This window comes from Dermacentor variabilis, chromosome 8 (assembly GCF_050947875.1).
Source record: "Dermacentor variabilis isolate Ectoservices chromosome 8, ASM5094787v1, whole genome shotgun sequence".
NCBI lineage: Eukaryota > Metazoa > Arthropoda > Arachnida > Ixodida > Ixodidae > Dermacentor > Dermacentor variabilis.
The window spans coordinates 4,859,067-4,878,371 of NC_134575.1; the positions used below are offsets into that span (position 1 = coordinate 4,859,067).

A 19,305-nucleotide genomic window follows, 5' to 3' on the forward strand; every position below is an offset into this window, starting at 1 on the left:
GGCATAACGTTGAATTCATATCGGCCGTCTGGGGTCACGAAAGCTGTCTTCAGGTGATCGGCAGGATCCATAGGCACTTGCCAATAGCCTGAGCGTAAATCGAGCGAAGAAAAATACTCTGCGCCTTGCAAACAATCCAGAGCATCGTCGATGCGCGGTAGAGGGTAGACGTCTCTGCGAGTTATGTTATTAAGACGGCGGTAGTCGACGCAAAATCTAATTGAGCCATCTTTTTTCTTAACCAGGACTACAGGTGACGCCCAGGGACTATAAGAGGGTTGAACCACTCCACGCTCAATCATTTCGCTTACTTGATTTCCGATAACACGGCGCTCTGTGGGTGATACACGATAAGGCATCTGGCGCAGTGGTGCGTGGGTGCCGGTGTCGATCTTGTGACGTACAGTCGATGTGCGGCCTAGTGGTGCTTGTTGACAGTCGAACGTAGATTGGTATTTCCGTAGAAGGCTGAGAAGCTGCGAACGCTGCATAGGGCTCAGGAGGGCGTCTACTGAGCTATGGAAGACGTCTTGCGTAGGCTGGGGACAAGGCAAGCTATTTATCAACGAGCTCACGCCTGAACAGCTGTTCTCAAGAGGTGCGTCAAAGATGGTCACTGAGTCGGCAGGCTCAAGACGTCCAAGGCACTCGCCACGACGTAAGACAAGGGACGTGGCCTTAGTGTTGGTAACGCACAATCGCGTGCAGCCACCGCTGACAGTTAGGACAGCGAAGGGAAGGGAGCCCCGTCGGCGAACAAAAATGACCGATGGGACAAACAGGGCAGTGGTGTCAGTGGCGAAAGTAAAGCAGGCACTCGCAATCACGGAAGAGTGCGGGGGGATTGTGGTGTCTTCTGCAACGGCCAGTTTGTCACCAAAATCGTCAAAGTCATGTAAACGGGTATCGGGAAGCGGAGAAAATTCAACTTCGGCGCGAGAACAATCAATGATGGCCTGATGATCGGAAAGGAAGTCCCACCCCAAGATGACGTCGTATGAACAGGATGAGAGGACGACGAACTCGACTGTATACGTGTATCCTTGAATGACGATGCGGGCGGTACATCCGGCAACAGGGGTAATGCACTGGGAACTTGCTGTCCGGAGTGACAGCGCAGATAAGGGCGTCATTACTTTTCGAAGCTTGCGAATCCGAAGTTCTTCCGTAACTACTGAAACGGCGGCGCCTGTGTCGACTAATACCAGTGTGACGACTCCTTCTACAGATACTTCGATTACGTTCGTCGGAAGAGAGCGAGGATTTGTGTGGTTGGACTGGAACGCAGTTCTCGCCTTTTGAACTGCGGTAGCTAGTTTTCCTGCTCCGATGGGCCCGGACGCCGCCGCATGGGGGAAAGTGAGCGGTTTCATTCATTGGCTCTATGTCATCTTCATCTCTCTGTTCTAAGGCTGCATATCTGTTAACAAATATGCAACGAATGTTGAGCGTTATCACTGGGCGCTAGAAACGGTGCCATGTACCAGAACATTCTCGATCATTCTAGGTGATTCTATCTATTGCCTGTGTTGTCGCCGAACATTGTAATCAGATTGTATTGTATACGCTACGTGAGTAGTGTTGTACTTTCTGGAAGGTTTGCGACCACCAGCGATTACGCTGGAACCTTCGACGAAATCATGTTTAAAAGCCGACGCGTTTGAACGGCTCGTCAGATTTCGACGATCGATGAGTGTGCTCACCGCTATCCTTGTGCCTGTGTGTTACTTCTGTCGCTGGAACCATGTTCTAAGGAACATGTAAACTGGTAGCAAAGCTTCCGTGGAAGCCCACATGTCAAGAAAATGGTGGTTCGTTGCAACCTTCACCATCTACGTATCAGGGGGACAGCCAACAGCAAGTAAAAAATAAAAAAATAAAAAGCGACGTCACAATCTGAAATGGTTGTGCCGTCAAGATTTTATGCTGCTTGGCGCGTATGTTTGTATTTCTTTAGCGTTAGGCATTTGGACCGCTACGCTAGCAGTTATTTTTCATTTGAACCTGAGGCGAGCTTGCAACTCGCCTCAGCTGAAGCGCCAGCGTGTCATTAAACTGCAGGAATGGTCCATCTCTTATTGTGAACATAACTGATGGCAATTGCTCCAGAAGGTCCCTTAGGAAGGTGAGTGAATAGGATGGAATTAAATGACAGTGCCACAGAAGTTTCAAAAGCAAGTTCACTTTTGTTCTTCTAGAATAATGCAACCAATATAACTGACCAAACAAAACATGTCTGAATTGATGAAAAGTACTATAGCAAACACACAGTCGAAATGTATAGCAACACATGCGAAACCTTTTCACAGAATAATTCGCAATTACGTGCTACATCGTGTATCCATATCCTACAGTGATCAGACAACACTGCCCCACATTATTCTTTAGAGAACATTTGACTTACTAATTTTACTGACCGTCGGACATTCAGAGCCTGTCTTACGGAGAGCAAACGAGCATATAGCACGACGTTTTCTCGCGGGGCGCTCCGCATTTATCGTCACGACGAGAGACAGCGCGTCGGGTGCCGCAGCGTGAACTTGCACGATAACAAAATGCCTCCACTCACGCCTTTAGCCAATGAATGCCTTGCGCTACGTCACGCAAAATTTGAAGTGAAGCGCAAGCAGCGCTTTGTGCAAACACGCAAGTAAATAAAAAAAAAATTCGGATGAAACCGCCGCGTTGAATTGAGAAACGCCATTCCGCACGACAGAATAGGTGGTTTGCACAGTATTGCTAAGCCTTGCGCCATGTTGCGTTTCGCCTGCGACACGTGGTTTTGCCGGCGCGACTGCGGCGGGCGGCAGACATTTTGGCCCGATCGTCGTCGCCGCAACACTCATCGCCAGGTGTTTCCAGGCGCGTCTGCGGCGATGCGACCGCCTAGGGATCCTCCTCGCATTCCAGTCATTGTGCCCGAAACAGGCGATGCCAAAGCAGGGATCTCATTCCAGTTATTGGGCCCGAAACAGGCGATGCCAAAGCAGGGATCTCGTTCCAGTCATTGTGCCCGAAACAGGCGATGCCAAAGCAGGGATCTCATTCCAGTTATTGGGCCCGAAACAGGCGATGCCAAAGCAGGGATCTCGTTCCAGTCATTGTGCCCGAAACAGGCGATGCCAAAGCAGGGACCAGCCTCTCATTACAGTCATTGTGTCCGACCGGCAGCGCCACGACAGGGTGCTACGAGATCGTGCGCAGCGCCACGACAGAGTGCTACGAGATCGTGCGCAGCGCCACGACAGAGTGCTACGAGATCGTGCGCAGCGCCACGACAGGGTGCTACGAGATCGTGCGCAGCGCCACGACAGGGTGCTACGAGATCGTGCGCAGCGCCACGACAGTGTGCGTCACCATTAGCCCATTGTACATTCACGTGCTCGTCTTTTGAGGGGTTCCTTCTTGCCCTCAACTGCGAGAGTATAAAAACAGCTGCCCCCGGACGCCAAAAGGAGGGCTCCGATTTCTTCTGTTGAGTGAAGTGCTCTCCCGTCTCTCTACTTCGGTCAAACCTGACCGCCAACTCTTTGCGTTGTTAAAATAAACAAGTTGTTTCGTTGTTACCAGTCGACTCATGCTTTGCCGGGACCTTCGGATGCTTCGAGTTGTACCCCAGGCCGCCAGGCCAACGCTACCCTTGGGGCTTGCGACCCAGGTACAACCACGGGCGTCAGCGCCGAGTCCCCAACAGATCGTACCAGCAGTCGGATCCCAAACATCTGGTTGCCAGCGGTGAGATCGCCTACGACTTCAAACAACAGTCTGCCAGCGGTGAGATCGCGACAACGGAGGCCAGCAGCAAAGAGATGCAGTTGACTGTATGCTGAGCAGCTCAACGACGATCCGGGAGCAGTGCAACGAGCCCTGTGTGACGACTGGTTGCCTGCAGCGGAACGACTGCGCGGAATTCCTGCCTGCGAGGTTTGGTGAGTGCGGGACTTTCTCCTTCTGAGCTTTGCCAGGCTTTTGTTAGTGTCAGAAACAGAGCTGGTAATTGTGGTTGTCGTTGCTGCCGGGTTAGTTTGCGGCAAGACAATAGTAAGCAGTAGAGAAAGCAGCATTCAGAGCAGCCATGGATTTGAAGTCGTTGCGCAAACCGAAATTGTTGGAGCTTGCAAGAGAGTTGGGTCTGGATGTCTCAGACAAACTCAGAAAACCGGAACTGATAACGGCTATTCTTGAGTTAGAGGCTGAGGATGACGAGCTGTCGGAATGCCTTGAGACTATTGAGGAGAGGTCAAAAAGACAGGAGCGCGAACTTAAAGAGCAAAAAGAGAAATATGAGCGCGAACTTAAAGAGCAAAAAGAGAAACAGGAGCGCGAACTTAAAGAACAGAAAGAGCGAGAGCAACAAGAGCGTGACCGTCAACACGCTTTGGAAATGAAGCGTCTTGAGGTAGAAATGGAACGCGCTCGTAATGGAAGTCAGGCACACGGTGCAGGAGAACGCGTATTGTTCAAAATGACTGACCTGATGCGGCCGTTTAAGCTTGGAGAGGACATTGGTTTGTTCCTGGTTAACTTTGAGCGAACGTGCGAGAAGCAGGGGTTCTCTCGGGAAACGTGGCCACAGCGCTTGCTCACTTTGTTACCCGGCGAGGCGGCCGACGTAGTCGCTCGCTTGGATAGAGAGGAGGCAGAGGATTTCGACATAGTGAAATCGAGTCTTCTAAAAAAGTACCGGCTGTCTGCGGAGGCGTTCCGTCGGAAGTTTCGGGAAAATGAGAAAGGCAAAAGTGAGTCATATACAGAGTTTGCGTATAGGCTTATGTCGAACATGCAGGAGTGGCTCAAAGAAGAGAAAGCGTTTGGTGACCACGATAAAGTTCTGCAGTGTTTCGGGCTAGAACAGTTTTATAATCGGTTACCGGAGAACGTGCGATACTGGGTCTTGGATAGGCCAGACGTTTGTACGGTGGCTAAAGCCGCTGAGCTAGCCGAGGAGTTTGTGACGCGTCGAGCTCGCGGAGCTAAGGACGGTCAAAAGGGTGAATTTGGCTCGAAGTTTGAGAGGCCGAAGTTCACACCCATGAGAGCAAAGGGGAACACGCGTAGTGCGGATGCGAGTGGAAGCAGTGCGACCGAACCTAAGGAGACGGCGGCAGCCGAAGCCGAACGCAGAAAGCGGTTCGAGATGAGGCGAGCGGGCGTTTGTTATTCGTGCCAGAAGCCGGGTCACTTTTCGGCGCAGTGTCCGGAAACAACACCAAAAGTTGTGTTTTTTTCAATAGGCAGCACTGACGAGAACATGAAGCTTCTCGAGCCTTACATGCGAGACCTCCTCGTAAACGGGAAAGAGTGCCGAGTGCTTCGCGATTCCGCAGCTACGATGGATGTAGTTCACCCATCTTACGTAGAACCCCATATGTTCACGGGCGAGTGCGCGTGGATCAAGCAAGCCGTGGAAGCTCATAGCGTGTGTCTGCCGGTAGCAAAAGTGCTTATTGAAGGACCTTTCGGAGCGCTTGAGACGGAGGCCGCAGTGTCATCTATGCTGCCACCCCAGTACCCGTACCTATTTTCAAACAGGTCCGATCACCTCCTGCGCGAGAAGGGGCTTTTGTTTGGTGAAGCTAGTGTTCAGGCCTTAACCAGATCGAAGGTTCGGGAGCTCGCTGCAAAGGCGGTAGTTGCGGGGCCGACGTTATCAAACAACGAAAAAGGGTCAGAGGCGCAGCAAGCTGATATTCAGAGCACGCCCGAACTGAATAAACTTGAGTCTGTAACGTTAAAGGCGCCAGATACTGGAGAGGAAAATCCCGATTCGGGAAAGTTAGAAGAGCTATCTACTGATTTGCTCATCGCGCCTACGTCAGACGGACTTGATAGGTTGCTAAAAGTCAGCCGGTCGGCTTTGATAGCCGAGCAAAAAAAGGATGGCAGCCTGGAAAACGTGCGCTGCAATGTCAAAGAAGGTATCGCCAGGAAAACTGCGCGTTTTGTGGAAAGAGGGGGAGTCCTGTACCGGAAGTATCTAGACCGCAGAGGAGTGGAGTTCGATCAGCTGGTCGTGCCTCAATGCTATCGTCAGGATCTGTTGCGCTTGTCACACGGGGGTTCGTGGTCCGGACACCTAGGAGTTAAGAAAACTAAGGACCGTCTCTTGCAAGAGTACTATTGGCCAGGGTGTTTTCGGGACGCAGACCATTTCGTGAGGACATGTGACACTTGTCAGCGGGTGGGCAAACCAGGGGACAAATCGAGGGCGCCGTTGAAATTGGTACCTATCATTACGGAGCCTTTTAGACGGCTCGTTATTGATACTGTGGGACCTCTGCCGGTAACAGCCACGGGGTACAGACACATTTTGACTGTGATCTGCCCAGCGACAAAGTTCCCTGAAGCAGTGCCGCTTAAAGAACTCAGCTCAGTTGAGATAGTTAATGCACTACTGTCCATATTTGCGCGAGTTGGTTTTCCTGCAGAAATTCAATCAGATCAGGGCACAGTGTTTACTAGCGCTTTGACGACAACTTTTCTCGAAAGGTGTGGGGTAAAGCTGTTACACAGCTCAGTGTACCACCCACAGTCGAATTCCGTTGAGAAGCTCCACTCCGTCATGAAGCGCGTGTTGAGAGCGTTGTGTTTTGAACATCGAACTGACTGGGAGCTGTGTCTGCCTGGGGTGATGTTTGCTTTAAGGACCGCGCCGCATGCGGCTACGGGGTTTTCGCCAGCTGAACTGGTGTACGGTCGCTCGCTTCGATCTCCGCTTCGCATGCTTCGAGAATCGTGGGAAGGTAGGGGCGACGACCCAGTCGTGGTGGAGTACGTGCTTAAGCTCCTCGAACGCTTAAGAAGGGCACAGGAGTTGTCAGGTGAAGCAATGACAAAGGCCCAGCAGAGGGCCAAGGTTTATTATGATCGGACAGCCAGGGCCCGTCGTTTTGAGGTTGGCGATGAGGTCATGATATTGCGCACATCGCTAAACAACAAACTAGACGTGCAGTGGGAGGGCCCAGCACGAATTGTTCAGAAACTGTCGGAAGTTAACTACGTGGTAAGTCTGCCAGGAAAGCGGAAAGCACAGCAAGTTTACCACTGTAATCTGCTCAAACCTTATAGACAACGGGAAGCAGTGGTGTGCATGATGATAAACGTTCCTGAAGAGCTTCCAGTCGAGCTTCCGGGACTAGGCTCAGTGACGAACAGGGAAGACACCGGTCAAGTCATTAGTGACCTTATCAGTAAAGCACCGCTGTCGCCCGAGCAGAAAACCGAACTACACCAGCTATTACAAGAGTTTCAGGGTCTGTTCTCTGAGAGGCCTGGTAGGACTTCTGTACTTACTCATGATATAGAACTTACCTCCACAGAGCCAGTACGATCCAAGGCGTATCGGGTGTCACCCCGCCAGAGCGATATTATGGAGGCTGAGGTAAAGAAAATGCTACAGCTCGGTGTTATTGAGGCAGGTGAGAGTGATTATACCTCCCCTTTGATTTTAGTTGAGGTACCGGGCAAGGAACCTCGTCCTTGCGTCGACTACCGCAGGCTTAATTCCATCACTAAGGATCAAATTTATCCGATCCCTAACATCGAGGAGCGCCTTGAGAAAGTTAGTAGCGCTCAGTTTATTTCCACCCTAGATCTTGTCAGGGGTTATTGGCAGGTTCCACTTACAGAAGAGGCTAGTAGGTATGCGGCGTTCATTTCACCAATGGGAACATTCCGTCCTAAAGTGTTGAGTTTTGGTTTGAAGAACGCGCCATACTGTTTTTCAAGCCTCATGGATAAAGTGTTGCGGGGACAGCAAGAATTCGCTTTACCGTATCTAGACGACGTAGCGATATTCTCCGCATCCTGGTCGGAGCATATGACACACTTGCGGGCAGTGCTAACCCGCCTGCGCGAAGCGGGCTTGACAGTCAAGGCTCCTAAGTGCCAGATAGCACAGGCCGAGGTTGTCTACCTCGGTCACGTGATTGGTCAGGGTCGTCGCCGCCCCTCTGAAATAAAAGTGGCCGCTGTGCGAGACTTTCCGCAACCGCGCACAAAGACCGATATTCGGTCGTTCTTAGGTGTCGCCGGCTACTATCAGAGGTACATCCCTAGGTACTCTGATATCGCGGCTCCCCTGACGGATGCTCTAAGAAAGACAGAGCCTCAAACAGTCGTCTGGGACGAGACCAAGGAAAGAGCTTTTAGCGCCCTAAAGAGTGCCCTAACAAGCCAGCCTGTGCTACGATCGCCAGACTATACAAAAGGGTTCATTGTTCAGTGCGATGCTAGTGAGCGAGGCATGGGCGTTGTACTGTGCCAACGGGAAAATGGAGAAGTAGAACACCCCGTCCTGTATGCTAGTCGTAAGCTGACCAGTCGTGAGCAGGCGTATAGCGCCACCGAGAAAGAGTGTGCATGTCTCGTGTGGGCCGTTCAGAAATTGTCATGCTATCTAGCCGGCTCGAGGTTTATCATTGAGACGGATCACTGCCCTCTCCAATGGCTGCAGACCATCTCTCCCAAAAATGGCCGCCTCCTGCGCTGGAGCCTCGCTTTACAACAATATTCCTTTGAGGTACGTTACAAAAAGGGGAGTCTCAACGGTAACGCCGATGGCTTAAGTCGAAGCCCCTAACGTAGGAATCAGCCTCAAAATTGTTTGTTACTGATGTTTTTCTTCCTGAGGCAGGATTTTTTTTTAACATATTGCTTTTGTTTAGTGTTTCAAAGTGATGATATGCTTTCTAGTGCAATTTTTCAATTTGTGGACGCGTTCTGAGTGATGCTAGACTACTGTAAGGAACTAGGCAGTGGTCTAAAAAGGGGAAAGAGCCTGGCAGGGCTTAGTGAGGGTTGTGCCGTGCTTGCTGACTGAGCGGTTGAGTTTTCAGCGTAGTTCTAACGCTTGCCGGGAACGAGAACAAAAATGTGAACTCTCCCGAAGTCACTTTGCAGTGTCCCGTGCGAACCTGAACGAGAGAACGAGGCCTTCTCTGTGCGCTGCGCTCAAGAAACGTCAAGGGACGCCCGACTTCGGTTATGAGCATCATCGAGCGACATCCCTCCGGACAGCGGATGCAGTCCCCTGTCCATCGGGATCTCCTTCCCCCGGCGGGGCGGTCTGTTGCGTTTCGCCTGCGACACGTGGTTTTGCCGGCGCGACTGCGGCGGGCGGCAGACATTTTGGCCCGATCGTCGTCGCCGCAACACTCATCGCCAGGTGTTTCCAGGCGCGTCTGCGGCGATGCGACCGCCTAGGGATCCTCCTCGCATTCCAGTCATTGTGCCCGAAACAGGCGATGCCAAAGCAGGGATCTCATTCCAGTTATTGGGCCCGAAACAGGCGATGCCAAAGCAGGGATCTCGTTCCAGTCATTGTGCCCGAAACAGGCGATGCCAAAGCAGGGATCTCATTCCAGTTATTGGGCCCGAAACAGGCGATGCCAAAGCAGGGATCTCGTTCCAGTCATTGTGCCCGAAACAGGCGATGCCAAAGCAGGGACCAGCCTCTCATTACAGTCATTGTGTCCGACCGGCAGCGCCACGACAGGGTGCTACGAGATCGTGCGCAGCGCCACGACAGAGTGCTACGAGATCGTGCGCAGCGCCACGACAGAGTGCTACGAGATCGTGCGCAGCGCCACGACAGGGTGCTACGAGATCGTGCGCAGCGCCACGACAGGGTGCTACGAGATCGTGCGCAGCGCCACGACAGTGTGCGTCACCATTAGCCCATTGTACATTCACGTGCTCGTCTTTTGAGGGGTTCCTTCTTGCCCTCAACTGCGAGAGTATAAAAACAGCTGCCCCCGGACGCCAAAAGGAGGGCTCCGATTTCTTCTGTTGAGTGAAGTGCTCTCCCGTCTCTCTACTTCGGTCAAACCTGACCGCCAACTCTTTGCGTTGTTAAAATAAACAAGTTGTTTCGTTGTTACCAGTCGACTCATGCTTTGCCGGGACCTTCGGATGCTTCGAGTTGTACCCCAGGCCGCCAGGCCAACGCTACCCTTGGGGCTTGCGACCCAGGTACAACCACGGGCGTCAGCGCCGAGTCCCCAACAGATCGTACCAGCAGTCGGATCAAAACAGCCAGAATCACTGGTTGGTAGGCGTCCCCAAGAACGAATTAATAAATTGTGAAATAGAAAAAAAAACATTTTTTTTTTTCGTACAGCAAAAATATTTTAAATGGAATATTTACTCGTATGACAGTATCCTCACAAAAATTTCTAATATTTATTTTTGACATACGCTTTTCTAGTTTCATTGTTCGTCCCCCCCCCCTCACCTAGTTGCGCTTAAATCGTGCACCACTAACTGACATCTCTGGCGATGGGCTTTGGCACGCTTTTCGTTCCAAGCTTCGCGATCTATTCAGATGGACTTTGCATGGTCCCCCATTAAAAGGGTTAGTTTCGTGACTTGCGTTGTGCCACTGTGACTGCTCACCGTCACTACAACGTGACAATATGATACCAGATATGGCGCTGAGACTTTCAAACTAATAATTAACCACACTTCAATAGCTCTTCGCCTTGCTGGGATTTATTCAAGCTGTTAACTGTTCACTTAAACTGAATAGCGTAGAAACCAAGCCATGCATTCGTGATGACTGCTGTATTTCAGATTCAGCAGGAGGCGGCATGTGCTATTCACCCGGAAGAGATTTCAAGAAGGCCCACGTCGCCGTGTACTATCCGGACGAATCTGAACTTGCTTTCAAGATGCCGTCACGCATATTCAGATGGCGCCCTTATGCTGCTGTCACTAACAGCATGACAGAAGCAGAGGGTAAGTGAATCCAAGACCGAAGACGTGCGACAAATCATCAAAAGTCGAGAAATTTTATGTGGAAGATGTCGACCGATACACTCTGTAGGTAACCTAAGTCATCTTTTTTTGGGGGGGGGAGGGGGAGGGGATTATTCAAGAGAACTGTGTCTGACCATTGTTCACGCACACCAAATCTCTAATTTGTTGATTGCGTATGCTACATAATAAAGGTTAGACCCCACAATAAATCTGCCTGCGCTGGTCCGAGGGGTTTGATGCGTCGATGAGGCTTTCGCGCAATCCTTTACGGTATATGGGGTTTGGATGAGGCAAGAAAAACAGGATTTCGCACTGCCATATATGATAACTTACTGATTACGAAATGAAGTTGTACGAGGGGCAAGAGCGTGCGCTGGCGGCTGCCACTTATTCTCAAATGCGGTGCTTTTTTGTGTGCATATCAGGTGGGCATGTATAGAAGTGGTACATCTCTGCCGGAGTTCGTCACGAGGCGGGTAGGATGTACGAACAGCCGCCCCTTTCATCGTCCTTTCGAGCTACGTATTTAGTGTCGGCTTTGCTAGCCTACAAACAAACCTAACTAGCACGATTAAGTGGGTCAGTCCAAAGGCAAATAGATATTCAAGGTGAAATCTCACTGAAAGTGCAAACACGCAATGAATGTTTCAGCTAAGGCAGAGTAAGCTTTAAGAAATGTTTCATTTCGGATTAACTAAGTCAGTGTGTTCTGCTGCATGCATTCGCGTGCCATTGCCTGCCGCATGCCACGGTTTCAAGGCTTGATGGAGCGAGAAATTGTGCGCGAAGCGTGAAATGATAAATTATGTCATTATTTACTTGTTTATTAGTTTATCATGGTTGCAGCCCGAGCAGGCATTACCATGGTTATTAACAGTATGATTGCAATCTTAATTAAACTGACTACAAACATCTGCGTGTCTCATCTCATCCGAGTGTCTGCTTTGGCCCTGTATATTTTATTTACCCCACAAAGCCCAGCGTTTCACTTTGAATGCACTGAATTTCAAGCTCTTATTTAAGCTCTGCCTATCTAAGCATATGCGCTCCGACATATCAAAACAGTCATGTTTTTCATATTTCGGAGGGAGTCTTTAGATGTGGATAGTTCAACAAATCAATTATCTGCCGTACTAATTAATGCTTAAACAATTATTATTTCACTGCTCTCTTCGTATAAATATGCCCCCCATAGTCATTAATAATTGTAAACAAACTGTTTTAATTTCTTTTTTTTTTGTGTGTGTGTGTGTGTAATGGCGTTTGGGCTTTGTAGGGTTGAGAAAATATACTTATTTATGATTGCCTTAAGGCTCTCAGGAAGGTATTGGATATGGGGAAAACTATATCTGCATAAACGTAAAACAAGCCTTATGCAACAAAGCAAAATAAGCATCAACGTAACAAAAGCTTTATTCGCAGAACGTAACAACACCCGCCGCGTTCGCTTAGCGACTATGGTGTTCCGCTGTTGAGCACGAGATCGCAAGATGACATCTCTTCCGCGGCGGCCGCATTTCGACGGGGGCGAAATTCGAAGACGCCCATGTCCCATGCATTGGGGACACGGTAAGGGCGTGCTGGCAGCCGAAATTAATCTAGAGTCCCCCCACCACGGCGTGCCTCCTAACAAAGACCTACAATGCGGCTATTTCCATATCAATTGCTGAATTCCCTCAAGTGAACTGCAAAAGAAGAAAAGAGAAATGAGGTGAGACAATGCAACAACAATTAAACTATGCCTCGGCACAAAGCTCCAGGTTCAGATGCAATGAATGGTGTGTGAACCCTAACATGATTTGTTAAGGAAAAGTATTAAACATGAGTACTAAAATACCTGTGGATAATAATACAGCGAAGTACTGGAAAAAATAAGGGCACTAGAAGACTAGATGGTTGAAGCATCAAAATGTACGAGGCAGAGCAGAAAAATTGCCTTGGGTATACTGTGAAAACCTTGCGTAACACGTGAACAGACAGGCAGGGTGCACGTTGAGATCTCGCGCCGTCTGCCTTCTACGGCCGCCGTCGCGTGCGCCGGATGGATGGATGGATGTTATGAGAGTCCCCTTTGGAACGGGGCGGTGGGTTGCGCCATCAAGCTCTTGCTATTATACTGCCTAATGTCCTACCTAGGCTAAAGAAAAGAAGCCCTATTAACTCCCGCAACCAAATTTTCTTACCCCTATTGCGAACTTTGCTTTTGTACGTTTCCGTTTTTTTGTCGTTTTCTTACTTTTCTTCCACCAATCCTCCAATCGCCTCTTACTAATCCTCATTCCTGACATGTTTACTTTTCCACTGCTCTCGCTGAACCCAAGGGCTTCAAGGAGGCCAGTGGTGCCTAAATCGACCGCTGGACAGACGTCTTCACGTTCTATTAAAACATGCTCCATAGTTTCCCTAGCTTTACCGCAGCGAGCACATGCTTCTTCTTTCTTCTTATATCTCGCTTGATAGGTGCGTGTTCTAAGGCATCCCGATCTCGCTTCGAAAAGTAATGAGCTTCCCTTTGACTTATGAATTCTTTCTTTCCTGATTTCGTTTTTTCCTCTTAAGTATAGTTACTCTTGGCAGGTTTCTTTTCCATTGCTGCCACCCATGAGATTATTTCAGCCTCTCTGACCTTTTGCTTGATGATCTTTGTTGCTGTGTTGCCCACCCTACAGGCCGCGTACTTGCTGGTAAGCTTCCTAGTCCTTTTCGTCCCCTGTGAATCAATGTTTTTCCTGTACAGATACGTCAACACTCTCCCAGCCCATTTACTTTCTTCCATATTCCTCAGTCGTTCTTCATACTCAATTTTACTGCGAGCTTCCCTCACTTCAAAACTATTCCAGCCCATATAACCCTGCACAGCTTCATTTGTAGCCTTCCCGTGAGCGCCCAATGCGAGGCGACCCACTGACCGTTGGTTCCCATCGAGTGCTGGTTGTACCCCTGATTTAAAGCAAACAACCGCATTTCCAAAAGTAAGTCCTGGAACCATTACACATTTCCACATACCTCGGAGCACCTCGTACCTATTGTATCCCCATAGCGCCCTGTGCTTCATTATGGCTGCATTTCACCTTTACTGTTATTGTTTTTTCCTGTGTTTCCATATATCTATTGCGTTCGTTTATCCATATACCAAGGTATTTATATTCTTTTACTCGCGGTATTTCGTGGCCCTGTATTGCCGCTGTCTGTTCACTGTTTTCATTGAATACCATAACACCCGATTTTCTAACACTAAATTTCAAACCTAAGTTCTCGCCTTCCTGTCCACAGATATTAGCCAGACGTTGCAAATGACTTTGCTTGTTAGCTAGCAACACAATGTCGTCCGCATAAAGTAAACCTGGGAGTTGCTGCTCTATTACTGTACCTGCCTGTTTGTATGAGCGATTAAACCCGATATTACGTCCTTCTAGCGCCCTCTCCATCCTCACCATGTACATCATAAACAGCAGCGGGGATAAAGGGCACCCCTGCCTCAGTCCCTTATTGATATGAACTTTCTCCGTGCTCCTCATCCCTTCCCATTCAACGCAAACGGTATTTTCTAGGTAAATCTCTCTCAAAAGCTGTAGACAATCGTCGCCTAAGCCTTTCCCCTCCAGAATATCTCACAAAATGTTGCAGTTTTCATTGTCATACGCTCCTGTAACATCTAAAAAGGCCACATATAACGGTCTGCTTTCTGCTTTTGATATTTCAATACACTGAGTAAGAACGAACAAGATATCATCCAAGCGGCTGCCTATTCTGAAGTCATTCTGAAGTTCTCCCAAAATGTCATTATTCTCTGCCCATGCTTGAAGCTTTAATTTGATTACCTGCATTGTTGGCCTGTATATTACCGATGCAATGGTCAACGGTCTATAAGAGTGAATTCTGTCTTTCTCCCCCTTACCCTTATAAATTAAATTCATCATACTTTGTCGCCAACTGTCTGGTATTCGTCTATCTCTTAAAGTTTTTTCCACTGCTTTGAACAGAGCTTCCTTACTTTTTGGTCCTAGTTCATTTATCAGACTAACGGGAACCTCGTCCAGCCCTGTGGCTGTGCGCTTAGGAATTTTCTCTTCCGCTTTCTTCCAGTTTAAATTTGTCAGCAACAGCTCCTTTTCCTCTTGGGTCTTTTTCATGCTCTTTTTTTCTCCAAATACAACCTCGTCATTGCCTTGGAAATATTCGGCTGTTATTTTTCGGATATAATTTATTGCCACTTCTCTTTCCAGTCTGTTTTCATATTCCTCTAATATATGTTGTATTGTTTTGACTTCCTGCCTAATAATTTAATGTGGTTCCAAAATATTCTAGGTGCAGCCTTCTTTTGCCTACGTATTTCTAACAACCAAAGTTCACTATCCCCTTTTAATTTTGCTTGCACCAGTATTTGAACCATAGACTTTTTCTCCCGGTATCTCTACTTTGTTACCACTTTACCTCCCCCTCCCCTCTCTCCCCAGTGTAGGGTAGCCAACCGGATCTTTTTCTCTGGTTAACCTCCCTGCCTTTCCCCTTTCCTCTCTCTCTCTCTCTCTCTCTTCTCCCGGTATATTTCCCCATTTACCCGTTACTTTATCCTGCGGCAACTGCGCCTTTGATTGTTGTGTTCATAGGAGGTTGTGGCCAAGTACTGCACCAGGGTGGCCAATCCTGCTCTGGTGAGGGAGTGCGTTACCGGTTCTGGTCACCGGGATCAGGCCACACTCCAGGCCTGTTTGTGCAATTTTATCAACACGCGGATTGTTTTTTTTTTTTTTTTAATCCGGTAGAAAATTGCCGGCACCGGGATTCGAACCACGGACCTCTTGCACGCGAGGCGGGTGTTCTACCTCTACGCCACCGCTGCACTGGAAGATATCTATAGCGGCTCCACAGCCACCGTAGTCCTCCATAAAGCAAGCAACCGAATCCCAATAAAGAAAGGCGTCAGGCAGGGAGATACGATATCTCCAATGCTATTCACAGCGTGTTTACAGGAGGTATTCAGAGACCTGGATTGGGAAGAATTGGGGATAAAAGTTAATGGAGAATACCTTAGTAACTTGCGATTCGCTGATGATATTGCCTTGCTTAGTAACTCAGGGGACCAATTGCAATGCATGCTCACTGACCTGGAGAGGCAAAGCAGAAGAGTGGGTCTAAAAATTAATATGCAGAAAACTAAAGTAATGCTTAACAGTCTCGGGAGAGAACAGCAATTTACAATAGGCAGCGAGGCACTGGAAGTCGTAAGGGAATACATCTACTTAGGGCAGGTAGTGACGGCGGATCCGGATCATGAGACGGAAATAATCAGAAGAATAAGAATGGGCTGGAGTGCGTTTGGCAGGCATTCCCAAATCATGAACAGCAGGTTGCCGTTATCCCTCAAGAGAAAAGTATATAATAGCTGTGTCTTACCAGTACTCACCTACGGGGCAGAAACCTGGAGGCTTACGAAAAGGGTTCTACTCAAATTGAGGACGACACAACGAGCTATGGAAAGAAGAATGATAGGTGTAACGTTAAGGGATAAGAAAAGAGCAGATTGGGTGAGGGAACAAACGCGAGTTAATGACATCTTAGTTCAAATCAAGAAAAAGAAATGGGCATGGGCAGGACATGTAATGAGGAGGGAAGATAACCGATGGTCATTAAGGGTTACGGACTGGATCCCAAGGGAAGGAAAGCGTAGCAGGGGGCGGCAGAAAGTTAGGTGGGCGGATGAGATTAAGAAATTTGCAGGGACGGCATGGCCACAATTAGTACATGACCGGGGTTGTTGGAGAAGTATGGGAGAGGCCTTTGCCCTGCAGTGGGCGTAACCAGGCTGATGATGATGATGATGAACTGCGCCTTCTTTGCCTGCATGCGCTCTTGGGTTGCTTTCTGTCTTTCGGCGATCGCTTCTCGTACCTCCCTGTTCCACCATCTTTTCGGTTTCCTTTTTTCTTTCCAACCCGAACATGTTTCTCGTTCCGTATTTCTGTCGTTATTACACTTAGAAGCTCACTAAATTCCCACTGTTTATTTGGCCATTTGCCGAGTTCTTCCTCGACTCTAGTGACTATATTGGTCATTTGTTCAACGTTCAAATTTGGACTGGCCATTTTGCACTCCTTGCTCTCTTTGCCAACTACATGTACCATTTTGAAAATAGCTAACAGCGGAGCTCTAGGCTCCGCTGTTAGCCGGAGCCCTCGGCTATCAGCGCCATCTGGGGGCGACTGCGCGTGCTCGCCGCATTTCATTTCTTTGTTCGGGAGCGCGTCGAATGGGACGGTCGGAGCAAAGCCTGCCAACACGCGCAGTCTGTGAGGCCATGGCTACACGAATTGCTTCATGCATGTAAAGCCAGAATACGCAACCACCGTCTGACCTTCGCACCATGCTCATGCTGTCGATACACTTGATTCTTTCCAAGATCGCGCCCCTAATTACGCGTATTTATCCAGTTCCTATGACGCTAACATAACAGTCCTAAAAGGAAAATATATCTCCTCAATTGTCACTAGCGCAGCAGTAATAGCATTCGTCTTTCTTTAATCCCGGAATCACGCGGCAGACTTCAGTAAGCCCGACCGCACGAAATCACAACGTGCAACATTGCACCGGTAAGCGTCTTCAAGTCACACAACAACGCTCACGCGCGACTCCCTTAAATAGCCTTCTTTTCTAGTTACATAATTTTTTTTCGCTGAAGGACATAAGACTGAAACATCTTTCCCGATCATATTTAGGCCATCGCCTGCAAATAAAGACACGCCTTTTATTTCTCTCCCTCAAATATATTACTCGGCGCTTCGAGCGAGAAGAATATGCATGACCCAGGGTTCGATTCTTTCTTAGTTACAATCACATGAAGAAAGCAGACTATGAAGCTAGTGAAAGAATGGGCGAAGTTAACTGTTATGTTTAGTTGAAATACAGAAATAATGAGGTATAAAGAGAAATGAAGGAGTACGAAAAGATAACTTGCCGCCAATGGGAGCCGAAAACACAAGTTTCGCATTACGCGTGCGACGCTGTGGGCACACCACTGAGCTAACGTGGCGGACGCATGTACTCACGTGCAATTTCCCGGGTATTTGCGCATGCGCACAAGGTTGCCCCTAGGAGTGTTAGTAAGAGCCACTCGCGGCGACGGCACTGGATCATCCTTTTAACCGCAGGCTTCACGTATAGTACACGACCTCAGGAGCAGGCGTCAGTCCAGTAAGCCCTCGTATATGCCACCTCATTGAGTTACCGCTGCCTGTTATTTCTTTTGTTCGTGGGGTTGTAACTCTGCGCTTAAGGGCTTTTTCTCGCTTTGCCCTCTTTTCTTAACCCGAAAATGTTTACGCCGGGCTTTACCGAAAATCTGACCCTTTATCGTACGTCAAGCCATCATCATCACGCAAATTCGCAAGATGACGATACTTTGCCCTTCTGTGTCCACCTAACGGTCAGGAAAGTATAGGCATATAAAGATTAGAAAGGTTCGCATTTTTAAGTGAACTGTGTTCTTAATGACGTAAGACATAATTTGTTGCAGCAAGGATATTAAAGTATCATTTGGATTGCCAATGAATAGTTTCGTTGAAAATGTAACCGGCAGACTAGCCACCTATAGGGGCAGTAAATATGGTAGTGCTTGAAAAAGTCTTGCGGCCATACCTTAGCAATGTGGCAGTCTGAGCACGTTGGTATTCCATTCTGAAGAACTGGTTCAAGCGCACAAAATACAAGGACGAAAAAAGACGATGAGCAAAACATGAACAAGGCGAATGCAGGAGCCAACGTTTCGACAAGTGGACTTGTCTTCTTCAAGGCGACGTGCGCTTTCCTCGCCACAGTATGTATAGGTGGGGTTCTTCTAAAGGGGAGAGGGTGTGAGGCGGGAGGACGCGGAAACGAGGGAAGGTGTGTTAGCGTGTCGAATTGAAAGTAAAGGAACGCTTTGCACAAGGTCAAAGCCGGGGCCACCCCTCCCCCCCCCCCACCCCATTTGTCAACGCATGCGTGTTAGCCGGCGTGTCAAGGGTGTCTGACACACCGGCTGAAGAAAAAAAGAAGAGGAAGAATGAAAAAAAAAGTAAGAAAAGAGGGGGTGGGGGGATGCGCCAAGAAATCAAACTAAGTGTTGTTGCCTATAGGCTGTTTCACATGGCGCGATTGGGGCGAAAAAAATCGTTCTGCCGCGCACGTCGCAGAGCGATTTTCGCTCACAGCTTTCACATGCGTTTGCGGCAGCGCGATATCCGTCGCAGCGATGCGCAAGGTTGCCTCTTGCTCACAAAGTATCCATGTCTGCATCGTTAAATAAAAACAACATGGAAACTAGTCAAATATTCGAATTTTCCTATTATTATTCGATAATAGAATAGGTACACCATTTGTAACGTTTAAAAAGGTTGAGACTTTACGGCAGCTTGCAGATACGGTGAGTGAGGCGCTGCACAACACCGCAAGTATGAGCGTGCGGCTTGCGCGGCGCCGGTGGGTGGTTCCGTTTAGTACACTCTAGTTTCGTTGTTACTATGGAAGCCGCAACTTTTTGCCCTGGATGATTATTTGCTTTTGCGAAGA

At 48.7% G+C, this 19,305-nt stretch overlaps 1 protein-coding gene across 2 annotated transcripts in view; it reads left to right on the forward strand.

Annotated features, from left to right (window-relative positions):
* Positions 1-19,305, forward strand: part of LOC142590855 (uncharacterized) — a 73,572-nt gene that overhangs the window by 15,680 nt on the left and 38,587 nt on the right. For both annotated transcript variants that reach the window (XM_075703253.1, XM_075703255.1), the window contains one exon: positions 10,573-10,737. In XM_075703253.1, the coding sequence (XP_075559368.1) occupies positions 10,573-10,737 (165 nt within the window). The remainder of the gene's footprint in view (positions 1-10,572; positions 10,738-19,305) is intronic.